This window comes from Suncus etruscus, chromosome X (genome assembly GCF_024139225.1).
Source record: "Suncus etruscus isolate mSunEtr1 chromosome X, mSunEtr1.pri.cur, whole genome shotgun sequence".
Lineage (NCBI taxonomy): Eukaryota > Metazoa > Chordata > Mammalia > Eulipotyphla > Soricidae > Suncus > Suncus etruscus.
This window is the reverse complement of record NC_064868.1, coordinates 62,807,216-62,831,025: the sequence shown is the minus strand read 5'-3', so window position 1 is coordinate 62,831,025 and position 23,810 is coordinate 62,807,216. Positions and strand designations below refer to the sequence as shown.

Here is a 23,810-nt window from a genome sequence, read left to right as displayed (position 1 = left end):
GAGAGTAAGAGTCATTTAGTGTTGTAGCAACCAAGTCAAATTTGAATTTGGATTGAGATGACTGAAAATAGGTTAGTGGGCATGGGGAACTAACAGCTTTTTTTTTTGTCACACCCGAAGTGCTCAGAGGTTACTCCTAGCTCTGTGCTTGGAAATTGCTCCTGGCAGGCTCGAGGCATATGGGATGCTCAGGATAAAACCTGAGGGTCAGTCCTGGTTCAGCTGTATGCAAAGAAAAGGCTATCACTCTGACTCCACTGACAGCTTTAATAAGGAGAAAATTATTTGTCCAGTTGTCCATAAAACAAGGTTTTATTAAGGTCTGAATAGCAAAGCCACCATAGGAAAACAGGGAGCCTGGAAATGGACAAAGCAGGCTTTAAAACAGCAGAGCTGAGGATCCTGCCTTTCTTGTCTGCTTTGTTTTATTTTGGGGCCAGACCTAACAGTGCTCTGAGCTTACTCCTGACTCTGCTCCCAGGGGTCACCCCAGGCAGGACTCTGAAAACCATATGTAGTGCTGGAGATAGAACTTGGATCTTCTAGGTGCAAAGTAAGCACCCTGATCATTAGACTATTTTTCTGGTGCACTGTTTCTCCTATATGATCCCAGCCTTCCTCATTGAGAGAATGAGGATTGTGTTACTCATTTTGGCTGGATTTCAGAGCAATTAAAAGGTCCAAGCAACAAATCCCGAAATGCTATTTTGGATTCTATAAAGTACCTACATAAGAAGCCGGTCCATTTATTTCCTGGAAAGTCATAGGTCAGGAAAGAAGGGGAGATCTCTAAAAGGTGGAGGAAACCAGGTCTGAGTGAAGAAATGTTTGTCCTTTTTAAAATCCCTCTAATATCTGTCATTATCCTTGTTCTTTGAGGAGATCGGTTCTCTCTCTCTCTCTTTCTTTGTGTGTGTACTGTGCCAGAGGTCATACCCAAGACCTTTCACATATAAGGAAGTACTCTACCACCTAGCTATATCCTGAGCCATGTAGCTCACTTCCTTACAGTGTATGTTGGGATGTGCAACTTAGATTCCACCTCAGAAAAAACCTTTTCTCTTACATGTTTGCTAAATGGACAACAAACATTGTTTTGATATTAGCTTACTTTGGGGATTACTTTGTCCCAGGGTTTACTTTTCTCTAAGGTTGACATCTTCATCCTAGTGGAGAAACACTATAAAAGCCATGTCAGAGCCTACTACTTGAGTTAACTGAGTCCTGCATCATGATTGCCTCAGTTATACTTTCTCCTTTGCACAATCCTGCTTCCTTATCTACTTATCTACTTGCCAAAGCTTAGGATCCCTACAGCCTTCGTTTTTTGGTTTTGGGTCACACCCAGCGCTGTTCAGGGGATACTCTTGGTTCTGCGCTGAGGAATTACTCCTGGAGGACTTGGGTGACCATATGGGAACAGGACATCAAACCTGGTTGGCTGTGCAAGCAAGCACACTACTTTGTATTTTCTCCTCTGGCACCCAAGAGACTCCTCTAACCAACATATTGATCCCTGTATAACCTCATAGTGTTAGAATTTACATACAGGGAGGGCACTTCTTTAGTCTGGAAGGTGCAATTGACATACATTCTTCCATTTTTCTCCTGGCGGGATCACTGTTCTAGGCAAAAAGATTGTGACTACTCAATCTCACCTATCGCCTTTTTCTGTTCAAATAAATCTCCCCTTTTGAAAAAAAGTGACAACCTTAATTGCTGTTTTGCTTTTTTATATAACCAGAACAAAACAAGTTATTTAAGTGAAAAATCAAAACACTACAATCAAACTGAAGAAGGAAAATAACATTTATAATTTTACATACCCAGAGACAAGCACTGATGATACCTTTGGTAAATTCTTTTTTCCGGGAGGGGTTTGGGTCACACTTCGGCCCCGCGCTCAGGGATTACTCCTGGCTCTATGCTCAGATAGTCGCTCCTGGCAGGCCCCAGGGGGGGACCATATGGTGTTACTCCACCCCTGGATTTGGGTGTACCTACCGGAGACACGCCCTTTTCTGGGAGGAGTCTTGGGAACCGAAAAATTAGGTGTAACCCTTACCTGCAAGACCCCTCACATTCTAGGGAGTGGTCTTGGAAAAGGTAGATAAAGCCTTTGAGCAGGGGATTAGAGGTCTTCCCTGCTGGGCTCTCTGGCTTTTTGGGTCTTTGCCTCTTTTGGTCTTTGACCAGCATGGAGGTCAAAGGGAGATGGCTGAAAGGAGTTATGACGCAGGGCTATCTAAGAATGGCTGAATGCTTGAATGGTTATGAGTAGGCCACACACATGTGGTGAATAGGGCATGAATAAAGATGATGCTTCCTGATGCCTGCCTGTGAGTGAGTTCAATACCCCGTCTCTTTCCTGAGCCCAAGACACGTTGGTAGATGGGGGATGAAGCCATGTGGGCTGGGGCCTAAGGACAAAGGCCTCCATCATTTCCATCCACCACCATCTTTAATTATTTAAGACAACAGACCAGAACTTCTGCACCTGGCTCCTGAAAGTGTCAACTGTCCATGGGTAATGACTCCTCTGGCTCCTAGAAATGGAGGCCCCAAGCAAATGATGAGATCTGAGTCAGGGTGAAACTATAACTCCCCCTTCCACTTCCCACATCCCACTGTGGCAACTCCTCCAATGAAGACTCCCTTCCCCCTTCTAACAGTGGGCTTTGTGATGCAAGACCCACATGGAGTGAACTAATCTTTTCTCTCCATCATCCAGTGTACTGTGCTACAGGGAGAAGTCGAAAGCCTAAAGAAGAGAATAGGTAGGCCCACACTGGCTGGGGCAGTGAAGGATGCTGGGTCTTAGTGTCCAGTATGAGCGGAGGGGGCTCTGGGAAGGTAGCAGATGCAGCTACCCTCAAAGAAAATAAGAAACCTCGGGAGAACAGAACCCAACAGGTCTGGCCTGGCCCTGCACCCTTCTCTGAATTGAATGCTAAGTGTGATTTACAGACAGGAATGCCTCTCTGTTTGCTTTGCCAGTGAAAATTGAGACCTGGGAGGAGGCATCGTTCTCTTCCATGTTGGAAGGTGTCACCCATCGATTGTCTTTAATAGCTCCCTGGTATGGCTTGTACAGTGTTGTGACTTTGGGGAGCTTTTGTTTAACAAGTCTGAATGGGTCCCGATGTGCCCCCAGAGCTTGAGAACTGCACTTCCTATTTTGTTGCCTTTGGAAAACATTTGCACATGATTGACGTGGATGTGTGGTTTGAGTTAGGCAGGTCCAGGGTTTGCTACATGGGGCTGGCAGGATTTCTGATTGCAGGGCTAGTGCTAGGTGTTTCCCCCAGAAAGACAGGGGCCCCAGGAGGTTTTCAGATCCCTCTCTCGATGTGTCTGGATTCTGGGATGCCTGTTAATGTCTTTTTTCTATTTCAGCTGACATGAAGAACCTGGCTGACACACTGCAAGGACATTCTTAGTATGTAATACACACTGCAAGGTCACTGTCCCTTCACACAGTCCTGGCTGAGGTGAGATCTGCGAGCTTGCCCTGAACTTTGGGTCCCTTCCCTGATTGTGCTCCGTTTCTCAGGTTGAGCAGACATCTTTATAATGAAGAAGCAGCCTGTGCCCTTTGGAGCTGAAGTTCTGCAGAAAAGCTGATCTCCTGCAGCTCTGCCCAAATCCCCTCCTTGTTTGTTGACCCTCCAGTGACCTTGCTTTAATGACAGTTTGTGATTAAAGTGCTTCTCATGATTGTTGTCTGCTGTGTGTGTGTGTGTCTGGACTGGGATTATCACAGCCTCTTCCAGGCCAATATCTTTTCTCTTGGTCACTCTATACCTGTCTCCCTGCAGGAACCCAATCTTGCCTGGAACTGGCTTCTGTGTGGGTTCTGCATGACCACTTGGTACCATCTCCTTTCCTCTGCAGGTCTCTTCTTTGTTATCACCTAACCCCCTCGTATGTGGGGTATCACGCTTCCCAATTTATGGTCTTTGTTCTCTTCCATCTTCAGCCAGAAAACAGGACTCCTTTACAGGCTCCTTTTCATGTCCCTTGATTGAAATTTGTTTGATTCCATTAAAGAGTGGGTTGTGATAGGTCTTGATGCTCCTCTTTGTACTTACTTCTATGGATGTAGTCTCTTCCTCTTCCCCCCTCAAAGAGATTCTAGCAGACAGATACTTGTAATGTCCCAGTTTAAGTGCAAATTTCCCCTTTGGGTCTCTAGTCTGAACTCTTACAATTATCCCTCACTGTTAAGAGGAGCTCCTTACCTTCAGCTACCATCTAGAGTTCTCTCAGTGAATCTCTAGGTGAGATCAGGCACAGGCTTATGTTAAAATTGTAATTGCATAGGTTCTGTGACATTCAGACTTCATCATAAAGGACTATAGCACATAAGGAAAACCAATCTTGATATACTAAGTTCGGTGTGTGAATGTGGTTTTCTATATGTCTCTGTGAATAAAAATTTATCACTGAAGTGCAAATTATGTGATTGGATGAGATGAAAGAGTTTGGGGGATAGAGTCATAAAACTCTCTAGAGGGGACCCCTGGTGATCAGGAGTAGGTAGGGCTCATTTTTTGGTAAGCCAGTTACATGGGTTTCTATCCTTCACACCCATATTGTACTCTGAGAACCTGCCAGGTTATGATTTTCTGCAAGCAGAGTTGGAGTCAACCCTTAACTCTCTTGTGAGTGTCCCACCTAAACCAAGGAAAGAACACACAAGAAGACTCGATTCATGCTTCAAAGGGCTTATAGCACATATGCTTTGTCTTCTGAGTCTCAGGTTTGAGTACAGCAGTGATCATGTCCCTTCATGCCATCTGAGTTGTGCCACTGAAAGTGAAAATTTTAAATGTAGGTGGTTTAAATTTACAAGAACCCTTGATGCGTGGAAAGTGCTATATCGAGAATCCAGTCTACATTTTTAAGGATTTGTTTCGAATTAACTCCTGAAGAGGAGGTATAGCTTGTGGGTCACTAAATTTTATAACTGGAAATTGGGTCACCTCAAAATTACTGGGGTTACTGGCGTTCCTCTTTGGGAAGACTAGACAGTCTAAAAGCTCCTGTGAACATCAATTGAATATGAGCCGGAAGTACAGGTACCTGAGAGTGGACTACATTACACCTCATCTTTGAATGTAAGAGCCTCATATGATTTTTACCCCCAATGTGTGCTAAGCGACATATATGTTAAGGGAACTTATGAGTGACTAAACTTGGAAATTTGTACACTTTGACTCTTGCATTCTTATATTCTCACCCTGTCTATATATTATGTGAAGTCAGACGAACAGACTGTTGCAGGACAGCCCCTGCAGAGGTTGACTGATGGAGGGATGGAGAATGAGGCCCTTTTCTTCCAGCTCGGAGCAGCGTTCTGCCACCCTGTCTAGCCCACGGTTCTGAGGTGAAACGGTGGGTAAAACAGGCTCGCAGACAATCAGGCTCGTGGAAATATTTGCTTTTTTCGGATGGACAAAACTGAAGTCCAAAGACTCAGATTCAGTTCCAGCCAGCAAAAGCTCCCGGCCTTCCAAGACTCCTGTTTTTTTATACTCCAGAGTCAGGTCCCACCCAATGGTGGGATCAGATACCAACCAATGGTGAAAGCAGAATCAGGTCCTACCCTAGGGTGGGGGGCAGAATGCCCAGGTCACACCCTAGGGTTAGGGCACCAATCACCAATCAGTTTAGGAGTATGTAAGTAACATAGTAATCCCCCAAATATTTACATACACAACAATTCCCCCTTTTGTTTTTAGTAAACAAACAATATTGTCTACAATTATTAAAAGAAAATTAGTCAATAATAAAAGAGCGGCTGTTTGCATAAGCGCATCACAGGAAAATGTAAAGAAAAACTTCTAACCTAAGCACAGGGTGTCTAAAATCAGAAAATGTATCAAGGAATCAACTACAAGCTCCTGACAAGACAATCTAAGACGTACATAGATCTTTTGAAGAGACACCAGAAAAGGTTGTGTAGCAGGCAAGGAGAAGCACCTTTTCTTTATATGTTGTTGTTGTTGTTGTTGGTTTTTGGTCACACCTGGCAGTGCTTAGGAGTTACTCCTGACTCCACGTTCAGAAATCGCTCTGGCAGATACCGGCATTTGAACAATGACCTTCTGCATGAAAGGCAAACCGCCTCACCTCCATGCTATCTCTCCCAAGCTCCATTTTCATTCAAGTTCAGGTAGACCAGAAAGCCCATCTTTGAGCGCATTGAACTAGGCCTTTATTTTGGAAGAAGAGGCACATACACCCTCTGCACAGTGGGAGCCACTGCAATGATGATCAATAGGTATCTGAACTTAGTCCAAGTTTTAATCCTGTCTGAAGTCCATAAAGATGTGTGAAATTGATGTCGACTATTTATAGATGGGAGCTTAAGTCACAAACCAAAACAAAAATGTTTAGGCAGAGACCCTCCCTGTGTAAATAAACAACTTGAGGGCCACATCCAAAATGGATGGAACCTTCTATAAACCTAGTATTTTGCTATGATGCGCCCACGCAAAAAACCCTCGAGAACAGACAAAAATATCATTTAGGAAATTATAGACAATAATATCTAACTCACTAACTAAAGTCAAGAAGGCAAAACATTAATGTAATACAACATCGATTCCTAATATTAAAACTAAAATAGAAAAACATATTACGATAGTAAAAGAAGTGTAGTACCAAATATAACTTCAAAGATTACAGTTATAGGAAAAAACAACAGATGAAATTTCTACAGAGTTCAATACCAATCTGTAAATATGAGGGGTCTGGAACTCCAAAAAAGACCGGCAGAGAGACACTTGATGGGTCTGGAAAAGCGGGTTGAAGCCTTGTACAGGAGATAATATCAAGCTGAATGAAGAAGGAAGGCAGTACAGTCATCCATGTGTTGGGCATTCCCCCCAAGCGTTACATCATTACATCTTAAGTTGGTTGGGCTTCTGTATTTCCTTTGGGATCGGTTGCATTCTTGGGGTAGCCATTGTAGAAACGGTCAACAATAGCATTGTGTATGTGGATGGAAAACCAGAAATTCTGATAGCACAGTTTAACTGGGATCCAGAGACTGTGGGTCTTGTCCATGGATCTTTTCTCTGGGGTTACATTTGTGACACAAATTCCAGGTGGCTTCATTTCCAACAAGTTTGCAGCATATATGGTGTAAAACTCCAACAGTCATGGATTTTCTTCTCTCCAGCGAGATCAGGATGCTTGTAGTTGTGGGTTGAAGGAGATGGGTTTGCACATGTGAAATCCTGAAAATTAAAATGTTAAGGACTAGGAAGAGAGAAGGAAGGATAAGGAAGACTAATTTGGGGAAGATAAAGTTAGGAAAAAGGAAAACTATATACAAAATATGCAGAACAGACAGACACTAAACAAGACCATACACACACAGACGTCACAAAAAATATGGCCTAACACTCACTCATACTAAAAAATATTTGTTGGAAAGGATCCAAAATTAGAGCAAAAGAAAAGAGAATTCAGCTGAATCAACTAAAAGCTTCTTAAAATGTAATAGCCGGCAATTGTTTAGATAAATCATTTCAAATTTCACACAAAATTTTTTTATGGTTTTGCTTAGCAGATCTGAAAGAGAATTTCATGCGTAATACAAACATGGACAACTCTACTATACGTGTATATCAGTATATATATAAAGTTATTGTATAACAGTAACTTTATGATAATCAATCATAAGCAAGAAGCACTGTGAAGAAAGTCCACCTAAAATTATCAATTATGTCAGCGTCTCTAAAACCTAAATTGAGGGAAATAAAGCAATGATGTTAAATAAAAAGAGTGAAAGTCGTTAAATGAGTATACCTCAGAAAGAAAAACAACATTAATATGATGAGAAATTTCTCTTTCAGGTGAACCTTGACTAAATTAATTTGTAAAATTTCATGATTAACTGAGACATAGAGAAATAATGAAATTAAGACATAAATCCATCCTACAAGGAAACACATTGGGGATTCATGATTTTCAATCTATATTCATTGATCATGCATGTGGAAAGAATCTTAGAGCATTAATAGCAACTGATAAGGAAGTGAAATGATTATCTGGTGTTCATTGTAGATCTTTAAGAAGTATAAAACAGGATGTATGCTGCTGTGGATTTCACCAATGTATTAGGGACTTTTTTGATCTTCTTGTCATCAAAATTGATCCAGTGTTGTTTTGCAGCAATTTTACAGTATGAAGTACAGTGTCCATAGTGAACTTTAACCATAATGGTTTGACACCGATGATAAGTTGTATTTCTTAATCTTTCTTTTATTCTCTGAAGTAAATTCCTCTAAATTGAGGTCTTCTAAAGGAAAATCTACATAAGTATGCAATTTTTCTATTTATTTGTTTGCCCATCAAAAGCAAAACGTTTCAAGTGTATTATAAGTACTGGTGGCAGTTTCCATAAGTACGTTTTCTTTGAAAAAATCCCTTCTATTTTTGCAACTGTTGCACAGAACTTTGTTGTCATTTCTTAATTCTTCTTCTTTAAAAAATTCAGAGAGGCATTCCTGTAATGTACATTTATCTGTAGATGTAACAGCCAAAGACAAATGAACAATTGTCTCATAAACTTCAAGACTTTTGGTGGCAAGTGAGACACTGGAGTATAGATTTGAATTGTCCTTGAAAGAGATCATAAATAATAGATTTATGAGCCTTTTGGTGTTCTGGGACTAAATTGTTCATAATTTTCATTTCCCATGAGTTGTGTAGTTTTGTCTGTCCATTAGATTTACAGTAAGCAAGTCATGATGTAATCCCTCTATTAGGAACATCAGTAGTTCGTGAGGATCTGCTGATTGTGTCCAGCAAAATGGTCATTAGTAAACCCAATTGTTACTTTGAAGCTTTCAGGGTTATTATATCTATGAAATCCATTTCCCATGGTTTTTATGAGCCGACCCAAATTCTTCGGCTAATTTAACCTTCATGCCCCATCAGATTTTTCTTGTTAATATCCTTTTTATAATGATCTTTATAAAAAATACTGAGTTAAGTCTGAAATATTATACAAGCATTGCAATATTGAGTTCATGTAGCAAGAGTTTCCATATATTTTGGAGCCCAGTTAAGAACAGGTTCCTGTCTTTCCTTTTGCATCTCGGAGTGTAAGGGTTTATCACTACACATCAGTCTCACTCATTGTATGGTGTGTGACAGCTAAATCGTTCCCTGCCACAGAGACCTCAGCAATATTACTGTGTTAGTGTCTGAAGTATTCTGTTTTTTCTCAGAAGGGGAGTTTGTAGTCTGAACCTGATCATTTGTGCTTAGCCGATTTCTAACAAGACGTAATGGACACCAAAATTTCTTGGGAGGGTTGTCATTTTAGAAACATAGGCATAACCCCTTCCCTCTTAGGAGAAGATATCCAGCTATCCATTTTTCATCCTCCTTGATCCAAATAGGTTTATGGGTTGTTTCTTGTCTCTGAATATCTTCTTTAAATGTCATTTCCGCTGCAGTGTAACTTTCCCCCTTGGGGTAAGTTAAAGTAATTTAGTGTGATAAGAGTCAAGGATAGCAAATCGTTGGTGGTAAACCTCTTTTTATATTTTTTTTGCAAATTGAGTTTTTAAGGTTCTGTGAGTCCTTTCTACAATGGCCTGTCCCCTACAATTAGTAAGGAATTCCTCTGAGATGTCTTATCTGCCATTCCTTACAAAAAAAATTCAAAAGTCTTTGCTAACATAGGCTGGCCCATTATCAGTTATTTATAGAATATGGAATACCATCACAGAGAAACATTGTAAAAGAAAACTACAAGCAGCCCTTAGATTTTTGAGAAGACAGGGAATTGCCCAATAAATCGAGAATAAGTGTCCACCACAACATGAAGATAAGGTTTCCTTGGAAATAATCTGTTTGAGTTAATCCATTTGCCAAGTTCGTTAGGACTGTAAGCCTCTTGGGTATTGCTCCTGCTATGTGAGTCTTTTTTGTTAACGGTTGCACATACGTTGCAGTTTTCTACAATTTCTCTAGCTTGCCTCCATGGAATTTGGTAATTCACATGGTAAACGGCGAGCATTTGTGTGTAGGGCTGAATGTTCCTCTACAGGTGATTTTAATATAGGCATGCTAGCAAGTCAGCAGTTTTATTTCCTTGAGCCATAGGTCTGGAAGACCTGAGTGGGCTCTAATAATGCGTGATGAAGATGGGCTCAGTTCGTTTTTGAAGAAGCTGCTGTAATTGTTAAGTAAGTCCCTGTATTGATCGGTGTTATTAGCATTAACGGTGATGCAGTGGCTATCACATGACATAAAATTTCCCACATACAAAGAATCAGAAATATTATTCATGGCTTCAGATAATTTTCTAATAGGTAAAATTAACGTTGCTAATTCAACTTTCTGTGCAGATTATATTTTGGTATCTATGGTCATATTAATGTTGTCTCCAGTTATTCCTCCTTTCCATTTTGGGATCCATCAATGTAAAAACCTTGGCATTGGGAATAGGGGAATCCCGAAACAATTGAAGAATAACAAACTGAGTTTTCTTTAAAAAGTCCCAAATTTTTCCTGCTGGATTATGGGAGGATATTTCTCCTGTGAAATCTGAGAGGGCCCTTTGTAGAGACTTCATTAATTGGCAATAATGACTCAATTTCCCTTTTTTGGTACTGGCAAAACTATTATATCTGGGTCAAAACCTAGTAAAGATATAGATCTGAGTCTTGCCTTGATCATAATCTCTGAAATCAGTTGCAAGTAGGGGACAACTGAGCAAGGTTGTTTGTTATGTAAATACAACCATTCCCAAAGGTCCCTGACTGTTGCATCAAGGCCCCTGTGGGGTTTCTATAGTAGGGAAGATTAACAGTATTACCTTTTCTCCTGGGATGAATCTGAGAGAAACGATTTTTGTAATCTGCTCAAGAAGATGTCCAATTCATTTTTGGCAGCTGTTGTTAAATTTCTCGGGCTATCTAAAGCAGAATAACCCTCCAACGTTTTAAATAGATTAGATAACTCTGCATTAGGGATTCCTAGTGCAGGGCGGAGCCAATTTACGTCACCTAAAAGTCTCTGAAAATCATTAAGCGTTCTGAGGTTTTTCTTTTATGATAAAAAATTTTTGTGGACGTATAGACGTCCAGTCCAAAATAAAACACAAATATTGATACGTGGCATTATCTGTATTTTTTCTAAAGCTATTTTCAGTCCTGATGTTTGTAATCAGTCAGTAACATAAGAGTATAATTCCTGTAAGTCTGTTTCATTGTTCATTGTGAGCAAGATATCATCTGTATAATGAAATACCATGGCTTGAGGAAATTTTTCACGAGCAGGGCTCAAAACCTTATCTACAAAAAAACTGACACATGGTTGGGGAATTCAGCATGCCTTGGGGAAGAACAGTCCATTGGAAACGTCTGCAGGGATGGGTATTATTGAGAGAAGGAACTGAGAATGCAAAAGTTTTTTATCATCTGGGTGGATAGGAATATGGTAGAAGCAGTCTTTCAGATCAATTATAATTAGTGGCCATTCCTTTGGAATAACTACAGGTGATGGTAACCAGTCTGCAATTTGCCCATAGGTATCATGGATAAATTTATAGCTCTAAGATCCATCAAAAGTCTCCATTTACCGGATTTCTTTTTTATAGTGAATATAGGTGAATTCCATTGAGAAAAAGATGGTTCAATATGTCCTTAAACTTAGCTGTTCCTCCACTAATTCTGTCAGCACCTTTAATTTATCAGTTTTAAGGGGCCACTGACCTGTCCAAATTGGTTCATCAGATTTCCATTTTATTTTTATTGGTGCTGGTGTTTTTACGGTAGTGGCCCCCCACTAAAAATTTTTGGTTTTTAAATCAAAAGAAGGTTCGGGCTCTTCTGGAACTAATGGGATGTGGAATTCTGCTTTCCACTGTTTGTGTAGTCACGGCCCCACAGGGATGGTGAAATGGGCCCACATGAGGTCTGATTATTGCTTTTGATTTTCTGGGCCGTAAAATAGCATAGTCCTTGTACACTCACTGACAGGAAACTCAGGCCTCCTATTCCTTCTAGGAATACGAAATTTCCTGAAGAGGCCAATATTCTGGCCATTCTTTATCAGAAATTTACGGTAACCTGAGCACCCGTATCTATCATTCCATCAAAAGGTTTGCCTTCCAAGTGAAGTTTGATCATTGGATGTTCATCTTTACATTTAGTTAACCAGAGCCACGATTGGGTTTTGAGCAGCACCCGGATCTGTGCTTCCAAAACCTCCAATTTCTAGTCTTATCTGAAGTCCCAAATTTGACATAAGGCACTATTACTATCTGGGCAATTGCTTTCTCCTTTTTTAAAGGTCCATGTAACTGGTACAGTAATAACTACAATGATTTCTCCCATGAATCTGAGTCAATGACACCAGTGATTACTGATATACCCTTTTTGTTGAGGGAACGTCTGCCAAGAATCAAACCCCATGGTAATCTGGGGGTGGCGGGCCTACAATACCAGTTTCTAAACATGTAAGGGATGCTCACTGGGTAAATTATAATGTCCTCTGGGGCATAACTATGTCTAATCCAGCACTCCCTGAGTGGAGTGGATTAATTTCCCTTATCGTGATGAATTTTTCTTGGCTGGGCTTGGAAGGATTATTGTCTGTGAAACTTTGCCCTGATTTGGAAGGGGCCTGGGGGGAGGCCCTGTAGGGCGTTTCCCCTGCATCTCTGTATGTGTGTTCTTGGGGAGCTGAATTTATAAGGAGACGACAATTTCTTTTGATATGTCCCTGTTTTCCACAATGGTAGCAGGCGATTTGCCTCCTGGGGACTGTGTTGAAACCTCTAACTTAGGGTATTATTAATGAGGTTTCTGGATCTGCAATCTTTCGCCCAGTGGCGACCCCTTTTGCATTTTGGGCAAAGACCTGGTTTCTGGAAAGTGTTCTGTCCCCGAGGGGAGTAAGGCATTGTTCCCTTGGTAAATGGGAAGGTTCTGTACTGAGTCTGAGTGGGGTGGGGGTTGGGGTTACACATAGACATTCCGTCAGGCATAAATGTAATCATTCAGATCTGACTTTTCATTTAATGTATTCAATACTAATCTACAGGCTGAATTTGCATTATGAAAGGCCAAAGATTTTACTAGGAAGTTTCTCATCTCCTCATCTTCCACCTGTAACTTCAGAGCATCTTTAATTTTACCTACAAACTCTGAAAATGACTCATAAGGGCCTTGGGTAATTTTTAAAAAGTTTCCTCTACCAATGCTGTTAGAATCAATTTTTTCCCATGATGACAATGCAATCTCCCTAATTAAATTTAAGATTTTCTTAGGTAAAGCTGCTTGTGTCTGAATATTTGCAAATTGATTTTCTGCCATCAATAATTCATACGATAGAGTAACACCTGCCACTTGCTTTTTCATACCATCTGGACTATATAATTTAGCTTTTACACCTTCTGAATAGTACATTTCCCATTCAGTTCGCTGTTTAGACGACAGGCATATTTCAGCGATTCTTTTAAAATCATACAAAGTCCAAGATGAGTTATGACTCCAAAGTCTTAATAACTCTACACTGTATGGCGATTTTGGCCCATGTTCGTTACATGATCTTTTAAACCGATCTAATTCTTCCATCTGATAGGGTACATAGTTAGAAACATTTACCCCGTCTATAGGGGATAAGGCCTGATTAGCAAAATTACTCTGAATAGAGCTCTGAGAACGAGCATGTGGTTCATCGTTTGAATCTGCTCTGCTCTGTGATTCAATTTTGTGACTAGAAGGAGGCCTCCCTCGTGGAGTTAGCACTGGAGGTTGATCTATTATCTGAGTCAATACTGTCAAGCAATTCACTAGAATCAGGCTTAACATTCTGGAGTTGTTTTTTCTTCCAGCAAAAATTTCTATATTGTTGATGGTGGGGCTGGATTCGTCAGCCGCACCTTGGTCTGAGTTTTAGTCAGATAGATTTCCTTATTATCTATACTGGTTTTAGCCTCACCATTTCTACACTTTCTATTTTCCTAATACCAGCAAATAACTATGCTCATAACAATAACGTTAGTCAACACAGAAATTCCACAAACTATGATGGCTAGAGACACTGCAGTTTTCATTTGAAATGTAGACCACAACTATCCAACTGCAGTGATTGTCCTTAGATCAAAACCAATTAGTTTTAAACAAAATGGAATGATCCACTTGTATACTAGAGCACCAATGCGTAAGACTAAGGGTGGTAAAATCCACATGACTAACCACAGAAACCATTTGATGGTCATCATAGGAAATTTCCAATGAAGTATTTTACTTACAGTTATTGAGGGTCCAGGTTCAGGCTGTTCAGGCGCCATTATGTAGCAGGACAGCCCCTGAAGAGGTTGACTGATGGAGGGATGGAGAATGAGGCCCTTTTCTTCCAGCTCGGAGCACGCGTCTGCCACCCTGTCTAGCCCACGGTTCTGAGGTGAAACGGTGGGTAAACAGCTCGCAGACAATCAGGCTCGTGGAAATATTTGCTTTATTCGGATGGACAAAACTGAAGTCCAAAGACTCAGATTCAGTTCCAGCCAGCAAAAAGCTCCCGGCCTTCCACAGACTCCTGTTTTTATACTCCAGAGTCAGGTCCCACCCAATGGTGGGATCAGATACCAACCAATGGTGAAAGCAGAATCAGGTCCTACCCTAGGGTGGGGGCAGAATGCCAGGTCACACCCTAGGGTAGGGCACAATCACCAATCAGTTTAGGGTGAGTAACATAGTAATCCCCCAAAATATTTACATACACAACACAGACTACCATAAATGGCATGGGGCAATGACCTTCCTCAGGCCCAAGATGGAATATTCTTAATCTTTGTTAAAATACTTTATTTAAACACTATGGTTTACAAAGTGGTTCAGAATATAGTTGATTCAGTGTCCCAACACCAATTCCTTCCACCAAAGTAACATTCCTTCTACCATTGGCCCCTGTTTCCAACCCATCCCAATACTGCCCCGGCACACACAAAATCATGCATGAGTTTGGGGAGACTTTCCAGGCTTCAGTGTTGCTCACTGAAATACAGCAAATTTGTGACTGTGAAGAATTCAAGCATGGACCATGGTGGAGAGTGCGAGTATGGGAGGGACTTGTGCTTGAAGGCAACATGAAAGCTATGGACATGACCCTTAGTGTCTTACTCACCCAGTCTCCCATCCCTCCTCTGAGTACACTGGCTTCTTTTCTATATTCACAATAAGTGTTGCTCACCACTCTGCTATAATCATGTACACACTGAAGAGGGCTCACCTTAGGATCTTTCAGTTCCAGGGGAAATATTTGACAGACCGTGGGGTTTTGATTACAGAAATATATCTGGGCCCCAAGCCAAAGGATATGGTCACAACCTCTCCTGACTCAGTATGCCCCCAGGCTATCCCATTCTAGCCTCCTCTGCATTCATGGAGGCAATGGCAGCTGCCCAGAACACTGGGGTTGACCCTTTTCATCCTGCTTCTGTCTGAGCTATGTAGCTCATGCATCTCAGCACACATACACACCACCGTCAACACATCCCACCATTATTGCTCTTTATGGACATTTAGCAGAGGTTGGTGAACTCAAGAATAGTCAGAAGAACTGAGAGACCTGAGTGAGCAATTCTCAATGTGGCTTTGGCTTTTTAGTGTGCTGTACTATCTCATACAAACATTTTAGTGACCATTCATGTTTTTGAATAACATTGTGAATTTTATAGGGTCTGCATTGAGTATATAATACTTAATGTTGAAATCATTTTATTTCATTCTGTGCAGTATAATGGCCTGCTCCAGAAAGAGAGCGCTGCCCCTGCTGACTCTTGCTCACTGAATTGCTCACTCACATTCCACCCTACCTGGACACTGCAGAGGAGGCACCCTATTCTGAGTTCAGAGTTCAAAGTCAGCTTAAAGGGAAATATGAGAGTGCTGGCATGCTGGCCATGGGGACTTTTATTCAGGTCCCATCATTTCAGCTAAATCAAGGCCAGGTACACAGTTCATCCAGTCTCCAGAGCTCAGTTTGAACAGGGTAGCCACTGAAACTTCATTCTTTCATGGTGAATTGCAATGCACCCATCAGAAAATAAAACGTCTGGAGAGAATCTTCCCATTTCAAGGTGAGTTATGGAGCAACCCTATATGGATATGCAACATTAGCCCTCGTATGCCACACAGGTTTGTTACATATCTGATTCCTGGAACTGGGGTATGTACATCTTTGGGAACCATTACTCCAAGCATCACAATCAACTCTCTAGTGTTCAATTCTGACATTTCATGGTTTTAGCCAATCTCTGGCAACAGTTACAGACAGTAACTTTCATGGTATATGGTGTTGTTGTGGGGCAATGTGAGGAGTTGACCGTGGGTGTAGATGAACGTTCTAAGTTGCCCAAAAGAAGCACAGTGAAGAGGATGGGCCCCAGTGTTCTCTTGGTCAGTTACCATTACATTCATGAATACAGAGGAGACTTGAGTGGAAAAGGCTACAGGGTATGTCCCCATGCCTTTCATGTCCCCATCCAATATAAGTTCTTGTATCCCTTGCCGCTCCAGATAGATTATGCTTGCCTTCTTTCCACTCACAAATTTGCATCACCTGTCACTGGGCAGAAATACCTCATGGAAATTCTTCCAAACTCTTTCATGTGGACAGTGCTGCACTGAATTACCACTCTCCCCCAAAATTATCACTACATGGTTGTCTGGGCTTAGTTTGTAAACTCAATCCCACTGCTTTATCTGAGGAGATATACATTAAGAAATTAAATCTCTTAAGAATAATCAAGTCTGATCCTGACAAAGGTTATTGCCTAATGCTATGTGTTGAGGCCAGAGTCATAGTGCAGTAGGTACAGTGTTTGTCTTGTACATGACTGACACACATTTGACCCAGAATCTCCTATGGTCCCCTAACCCCTTTCAGCAATGATTCCTGATTGCAGTACCAGGAGTAAGCCATGAATACTGCTGGGTGTAGCCTCACAAACAGAAACAGCAATGCCATGTGCGATGGTCTGTCTGATTTCACATTACACAGCCTTGAAGAGACACTAAGAATACAGGGAAGGCTGCAAAGGTATCTGTGACATTTCAACTTGTATTCACTCATAATTTCCCAAATCATTCATGTCTGGTTATCACCTGTTGTGGTACCACCCACATGAGATGCCTGCTTTGAAGATAAGGCGTATTGCAGCCACTCTCAGGTAACTGTTCTTGGGTTTACATTCTATAGGAATTCACAGAAACTTTCAGACATTCTAGTTTTCCCAGAGTGACTCAAAGGGTTCTCCAGTGATTTCAACATTTTGAGCTGACACAATGCCCAGTTATGGGATTAATCATCCCCCTGGACATACCTCCTCTCAATGTTAAGAATTGAACCAACCTTTGAATCTGTTACTCTGGTTCTTTATATGGCTCTTTCCATGCCTTAAAGGTTCAATTTTGTGTCTGTTAGAAAATTTAAATCTTTATTTTGAGTGGCACCACTCCAAGTGGTGATTGGGGCAAGCAGTGCATATACTCAAATATACTCAAAGTATATGCCCCCTAGCCCTTTGAAGTATCTCCCTGGTCCCCTCGTCAATTCTTTGTTTTGGGGCCACACTGTCTCATCTCTGTTCACAGGATTCACACCTAGTGGGGCGCTGGGTACCATATGGAGTGCTAGGGTTCAAACCCGTGTCAACTACATCTAAGATAATTTCCCTACCACTGTAAGATCAGTCCTGACCCTACCCTCTGTGGGTTTTTGACCAAATTGTTCTTTATTCACTGAAAAATAGCATTTTCTCTTAAAAAAGATTATCCTCAATTTAATCACAAAGCCAGATATACCATAACATTTACTCATCAACTTTAGATTGTTTGTAAACATTATCTTGCCTTTGGGGCATTACATATCCTGGCTTGTTGTCTTGACAGAACCTATACAACCACACTCTAACACAGTTTGGGAAAATTTAAAAAGTAATTTTTATTAAAATTATTTTATTTAAATGCTGAGCTTACAGGTAGACTAATTGTACAGTTGGTTTTTTTCAGTTACAAAATTGTTCATGATTGTTTCATTCATACAATTACAACACCCTTCACCAGTGTACATTTCCCCATCACCACTGTCTCCAGTTTTCTCCCTGCCCCCTCCTGCCTTCCTCTGTGGTAGACTTTTTTTCTCTCTCTATTTCTTCCTTTTTCCCTTTTAGACAGTGTGGTTTGTAATATTGTTACAATATCGTGGGTATAAATTTGTCTCCTTTTAGCATCCAGTTCTTGTCCAGTGTGATCATTTGCAATATCATTGTTACAGTGGTCCCTTTGTCCTAACTGCTCACCCTATTTGTGGCAAGCTTCCATAATGGATTGTTTCTCCTGGCTCTATTAGAAACAATTGGTTTCTACTGTCCGTGAATATTACTCTTATTATTATATCCCACAAATGAGTGAGATTTTCTATGTCTACCACTCTCCCTCTGACTCATTTTGCTCAGCATAATTTTGCTCTCCGTATCCATTCATTCATACAGTATTTCTGACTGGTGACCCAAAAGGAAGTCATGTAAAATTAAGAGGGAAGGCATAGAAATATCATGTATATTAAAATCTGTGTAAATGTGGGGTTATCAAACAGACTTCCATGAGTTGTGACTTCTGCTACTACTCATCTACTGAAATAAAGAATGGAAAATCCACAGGACTTGCCATCCAGCATCAAGGGTAGGAATTAAAGTGATTGAGATAAAGTGATACCTGAATGCTCCAGAGCCAGTGTCAAAGGGAGATAAGGACTGCACAGATAGGACTGGACCTATGATGGGTTTGATGAAGCTAGCAATTGAGAGCTTGAGCTCAACTGTGCACTTTTAACATCTGCTGGAACAAATGTGCATAAAAGCCTGCTGACAGCCAGGCATGGGAGATTCAGGGTGCTCATGACATAAAGCAGGGTGAGGTTGTAAAAGCAGAATAATGATCCCTGTGAGGGAAGAGAAGAGGCACTAGAGTCTGTGAGGGAGTCCTGAGTTCTGGATGAAAGAAAGAAGCAATGGGAAGCCTAACACCCTCAATGAGGAGGAGATAAGGCGAGAACACTCAGAAGATTTTCAGAGGGAAGGAGGAGATGTACCCATAGCCAGGGAGAACCTACACACAAGCCTGAACTAGGCATGGAGGGGGCCTGATTGCAGGGCTCCTGCTCAGGGTCAGGCCTATAGTGAATATGGGAACAGGAAAAACACAGAATGTCAGAGGCACTGGTCTAGAAGAGCATCTAAAAAGAAGCAGATCCTCACACTGTCCCAGAAAGCAGGCTGACAACAGATCATGTGAAGCACTTTAATTACAATGTATCATTAAATCAGGCTTGCAAGTGGTTCTGATGAACAAGGAGCACTTTTGGGCAGAAGTGAGGTTGATCAACTTGTCCATAGATCCTGGGTTACAAGGGCACAGCCTACTTCTTCAGTCTGAAAAACAGAGCACGGTCATAAAAGGGTGTCAAGCCAGGGCCAGCTAGGCAAGGATGGTACGAAAGGAAAGTATGGTGTGTAACACTCACTGCAAAGTTCCTGTAATTTTTCAACCAGGGATTCCATAACGGCTGAAACAGAAAGAGGCATTAGCATTCACTTCAGACACAATGAAGTATCTGAAAATTCTCTGGGGAATATGAAACCCCCTTCATCTTTAAGTAGGAAGCCAGGGGACTAACTTATCCATCACAGATATTCAGAGTGCAAATGTTTCTAAGTTGCAACACAAATAGTACTGCAGCTCTCAAGCTCTAGGAGACATAAGACCCATTTAGAACTTGTCAAACAAAAGCATCCATGAGGAATCACACACTGTATAAGCCACACCAAGGAGCTGTTAAAGTCAATATAGGTGATTGATCTCCAAACATTTGAAGAGAAGTTCTCCAGAGCTCATCATTGGGAAAGCCAACAGAGAGGCTAAATACGATATTGACTAAACAAGACAATATCCTCTATAAATAAACACTTAGCTTTCAAGGTTCCAGGGCCAGGCATGCTGGCTTCTCCTCTCTCAGGACTTGTTTTCTTGATGGTGTGTTCATCTGGTCCTCTCCCAATAGACTCCCTCCCCTCATATTGGACACTAAGTCCCAGCACAATTCTCTGATCCTGCCCAAGAGCAGGACTTCATACCAAGTCTCTTCTTGAGGCTTTCCACTTCAGTGTATAGCACAATACACTAGACAGACAGGGAAGAGAAAAGATTAGTGAACTCTGATATCCTCTCCCTCTGTCATTGCTTCCTATCCCCACGCCTGGCCTTATATCACATATCCCAGTGTCTAAAGTGGCAATAACTCCTCAAATTGGTGCCGTCTATGTAGGGTGTGAGGTATGGGACATATTAATCCTAACTCAGGTCCCATTATTTGTTCTGGACCTTCATTTCTAAACGTCGAAGGCAGCATTACCCATGGACATTCTGATCTTCCAGGAGATAGGTAAGAATATTGTGGTCTCAGAGAATATCCAGGTTGTTGCTGGTCTCCTAAAAAAGAAATACACATCCAGCATCCAATGCTAACTTCAGGATGGGACTGTCTACCAGAGTGTAATGTAAGGCAGCATCTCCCTCTGCAGGCAATGTGAGACCCGCCCTGCTCAGCAGCTCTAGCAGTTCCAGCAGCTCCAGAATGTCCACAGAGAGACCTGCTGCAACAGTGATTCCCAGTAACCATTTTTCTGGTTTGGACATTTGCACAGCTGCAGTCACAGCCAGCCAATGAATTAAGAAAAATGGCTGAATAGGAATTCACATGACAGGATCAATTCCACTGAAATTGCACACCCAAGATTCAGTTAGTGATACTGCTACAAAGCACCCCTGCCAAACAACCTAGGAAAGGATGAGGTAGCTTTATGCTGTCCACTTGGGACCCCAGTTCCAGTAACCAAACTGCCATGGTAGGCAAACCTAAGTCCCTCAAAAGCCTGAGATTTTCCTATCACCTCTTCAACTAACAAATTCAAAGACTCACCTGAATGAGTGGGTTCTGTGATCATCATGTCTCTTTTGTTAAGTAACAAAGCATGAGTATTTCCTGGAGTTTCATTAGCTATGAAGTTGAGGCTGCTGAGGCTCTTGCTACTGCCTTCTGCAAAGTGTGTTCTCTGACCCGATTGTTTTGGCATGGCTGAATAGATCTAAAACAAGATTTTCTCACAGGTTAGAGCTAGGGGTATAGGCTATGATGATGCAAATAATTAAAGAGGGGTCTCAGAGTGTAACCTTAATCAGAATTTCTTCCTCACTCAGCCCAAGTCAGACAAGAAGGCAGGGCTGAGGAAGGAAAAACAGAGGCACACGGAGAATACATAGAAAACAAAAAGGTCGATTCTGAATGTACCAGAAAGCAACAATTAGAAGCCAATCAGTTCACAATAAACATGAAAGCTTTGCTAGCCAAACTGTTCCAAATTACTATGAGATATATCAATTGCCATCCCTCCCTCCCTGGGAAAAGAAGCAAAAGAAAAAAAACTCTGCCAGGTTGCAGAAAACAGTCTGTCATGCAGTATGCTGGCTTCACCTTTGTCCCTCAACAAGTAAACAAGTACCATCTGGCATCTTAGTGATTGTGGGCACACAAGTGCTAGGGCACTCAATGACCCAGGATAGGACAGTGGGAACAAGATACAGGGAAAGGATGAGGAAAGTGAGTGGAGGAAAGGAAAAGATGATCTACTTACTTGGCCCTTGGGGGACTGATCTCTCTTTGGATCATCATCTCTGGCCACCTGTTCGGACACTCTTGGCATCCTGGCTACAGATTTCTTCCCACTGACACCAGTCTGCTTGGGCTGCTTGCTTGGCAGAGGCACCATGGAACCCCCCTCGGACCTCACAGGCAGTTTAACACCAATAATGGGTGGGAAGTTGGCAGGCTCCTGGGTAGCTGGTAACATTTTCTGCTCCCTGGAAGGTATGGCTCTCCCCAGGGCCAATTGGGAGGTACCTCCACGGTATTTCTTATCTTGGTTCACCATCTTTGCAGTAGTCTGGGGAGGGCTGGTTGTTAGAGACACTCCAGAATAGCTGGACTTGTCCTGGCCCTTGCCGAGCACTACATTAGGCAAAGTCTTGCTGGCAGAGTTGTCCCGACCTGCTACAGCCCGCCTCTCCAAAGATGTGGGACCTCTTCGGGAAAGGGAGGGAGGTGTGGATCCTCGAATGTAAAGCAGATTCTCCATCCAGGGGAACTTAAAGTGTCCGCTTGCAATGTTGGAATTTTCGGGACTATGGGTAATGGTTGGGCCCCTTCCTCTTGAGGCCCCTTCCCTGGACGCTGTCTTCCCGTCTCTCACCCTCTGTAGCTCACTGAAGTTACCTGATGACTCAGGCTCAGAAGGCAGCTTGGCCAGGCCTACTGCAAAGGAGCCCTGCTTGTCCCTAGGAGGACTCCACCCACCCCTGGAGCCTCTCCCAATCATTCTCCCGCCTCTGCCGCCCTTGCACACTCCGAGCAAGCGAGGGTTGGCCAAGGGCAGCCGTGCTTCTCCATGGCCCTGGGGAAATGGCGCTCTAGCACAGCTCACTGAGTTGAGCCCCCGCCAGGGGGTGGAATCCTCATCCCAGCAGCTCACTGGGGATGGGCTTCTCTCAACATCCTGTGCCTCTGGGTAGAGCACCTGGGGCATGCTGCCTGCACCAGACTCCTGGGTAGTCAGTGGCACTAAAGCCACTGAGTCAGAGTCATCATCCCATTTGTCATGGCGAAGGTTAGCAGAGGTGCCAAGAGGACCTTCCTGGCCATAAAACACCGCTTCTCCCACTGCCAGGGCTTTGGATTCACCCTTGGAGCCCCAGGGGCCCTGGAAGCCTCCCCCAGCTTTGCTTCTTGGAGGAACCCCCAAGTTAAGCCCTAGTCCAAGTGCGGATGGGACTGTGAGGCCTGTTCTGCGAAACCTGGCCAGGTCCTCATCCTTGAGGCCGATATTCCCTCCATGCAATGTCACCTCATCTTCCAGGGAACTCATGTTCCCAGTCTAGGTAGTCATGACTGTGTGTAGAGAACGGGCCTAGCTAGTCCTTGATGGAGACAAAGGGAGTATGGCAAATTCTTTGGCCCCAGGCGCCAAAGGCAATTTGTTGCCCCAGGTAATGCGGGGAGGGGAATTCTGCGCACTGCTGTGATGTCATCAGCTGCTGCCACTAGAGCTTGTGCCTCCTTCTCATTGGCCAGAAACCATTTCCCTCCAACCACCTGCACTCTTCACTCTGACCAATAGGTCGAGTGCCTTTTCTTAAAGGTCCAACACATTATGTGGGTCCCTGGAGATTGGGAGCTGGTCACGCCACAGAATAGTGACTTATGAGCATTAACTCTGCTCGTACTTCTTCCATCACTTAAGGCTCACTGTTAGAAGGTTCTTGCTAGGACAGGCATGAGGCAATTGCCTTGCTGCTGCTGAACCTGTACTCCAGACAGGCTTTCCAGTTCCCTCATTCATTCACATGATTATGGTAGTTCTCTGTGTAGTTATTTCTATAGCTGTACTCACCACTCTTTGTGGTGAGCTTCATGGAGTGAGCTAGAAGCTCCAGCCCTCCTCTCATTGTCTCTGAGGATTGTTACAAAAATGACTTTTATTTTACTTAAAACCCATAGATGAGTGAGACTATTCTGCATCTCTCTCTCTCCCCCTCTGACTTATTTCACTCAGCATAATAGATTCCATGTACATCCATGTATAGGAAATTTTCATGACTTAATCTCTCCTGACAGCTGCATAATATTCCATTGTGTATATGTACCATGGTTTCTTT

General features: G+C 42.4%; 1 protein-coding gene across 1 annotated transcript; it reads right to left on the bottom strand.

The window, feature by feature from the left end:
• Positions 1-1,136: 1,136 nt before the first annotated feature.
• On the bottom strand, positions 1,137-23,020 carry LOC125998875 (uncharacterized protein CXorf49 homolog). Its single transcript, XM_049766914.1, has 7 exons — positions 21,734-23,020; positions 21,022-21,187; positions 19,567-19,608; positions 17,167-17,235; positions 3,805-3,913; positions 3,011-3,128; positions 1,137-1,166 (listed from the first exon to the last, which is right to left on the bottom strand). Exons 1-7 carry the CDS (start codon positions 23,018-23,020, stop codon positions 1,137-1,139), a joined length of 1,821 nt encoding a protein of 606 aa, XP_049622871.1.
• Between the last annotated feature and the right edge of the window lie 790 nt (positions 23,021-23,810).

Coding starts and splice junctions, on each gene's coding strand:
- LOC125998875 (XM_049766914.1), bottom strand. CDS start 23,020: ATGAGTTCCCTGGAAGATGAGGTGACATTGCATGGAGGGAATATCGGC. Junction 21,188..21,733: donor ATCAGTCCCCCAAGGGCCAA/GTAAGTAGATCA, acceptor ATCTTGTTTTAG/ATCTATTCAGCCATGCCAAA. Junction 3,914..17,166: donor CTTCAAAGCAGGCATCTCAT/GTGGGTGGTACC, acceptor CGAGGGGGTTAG/GTGATAACAAAGAAGAGACC.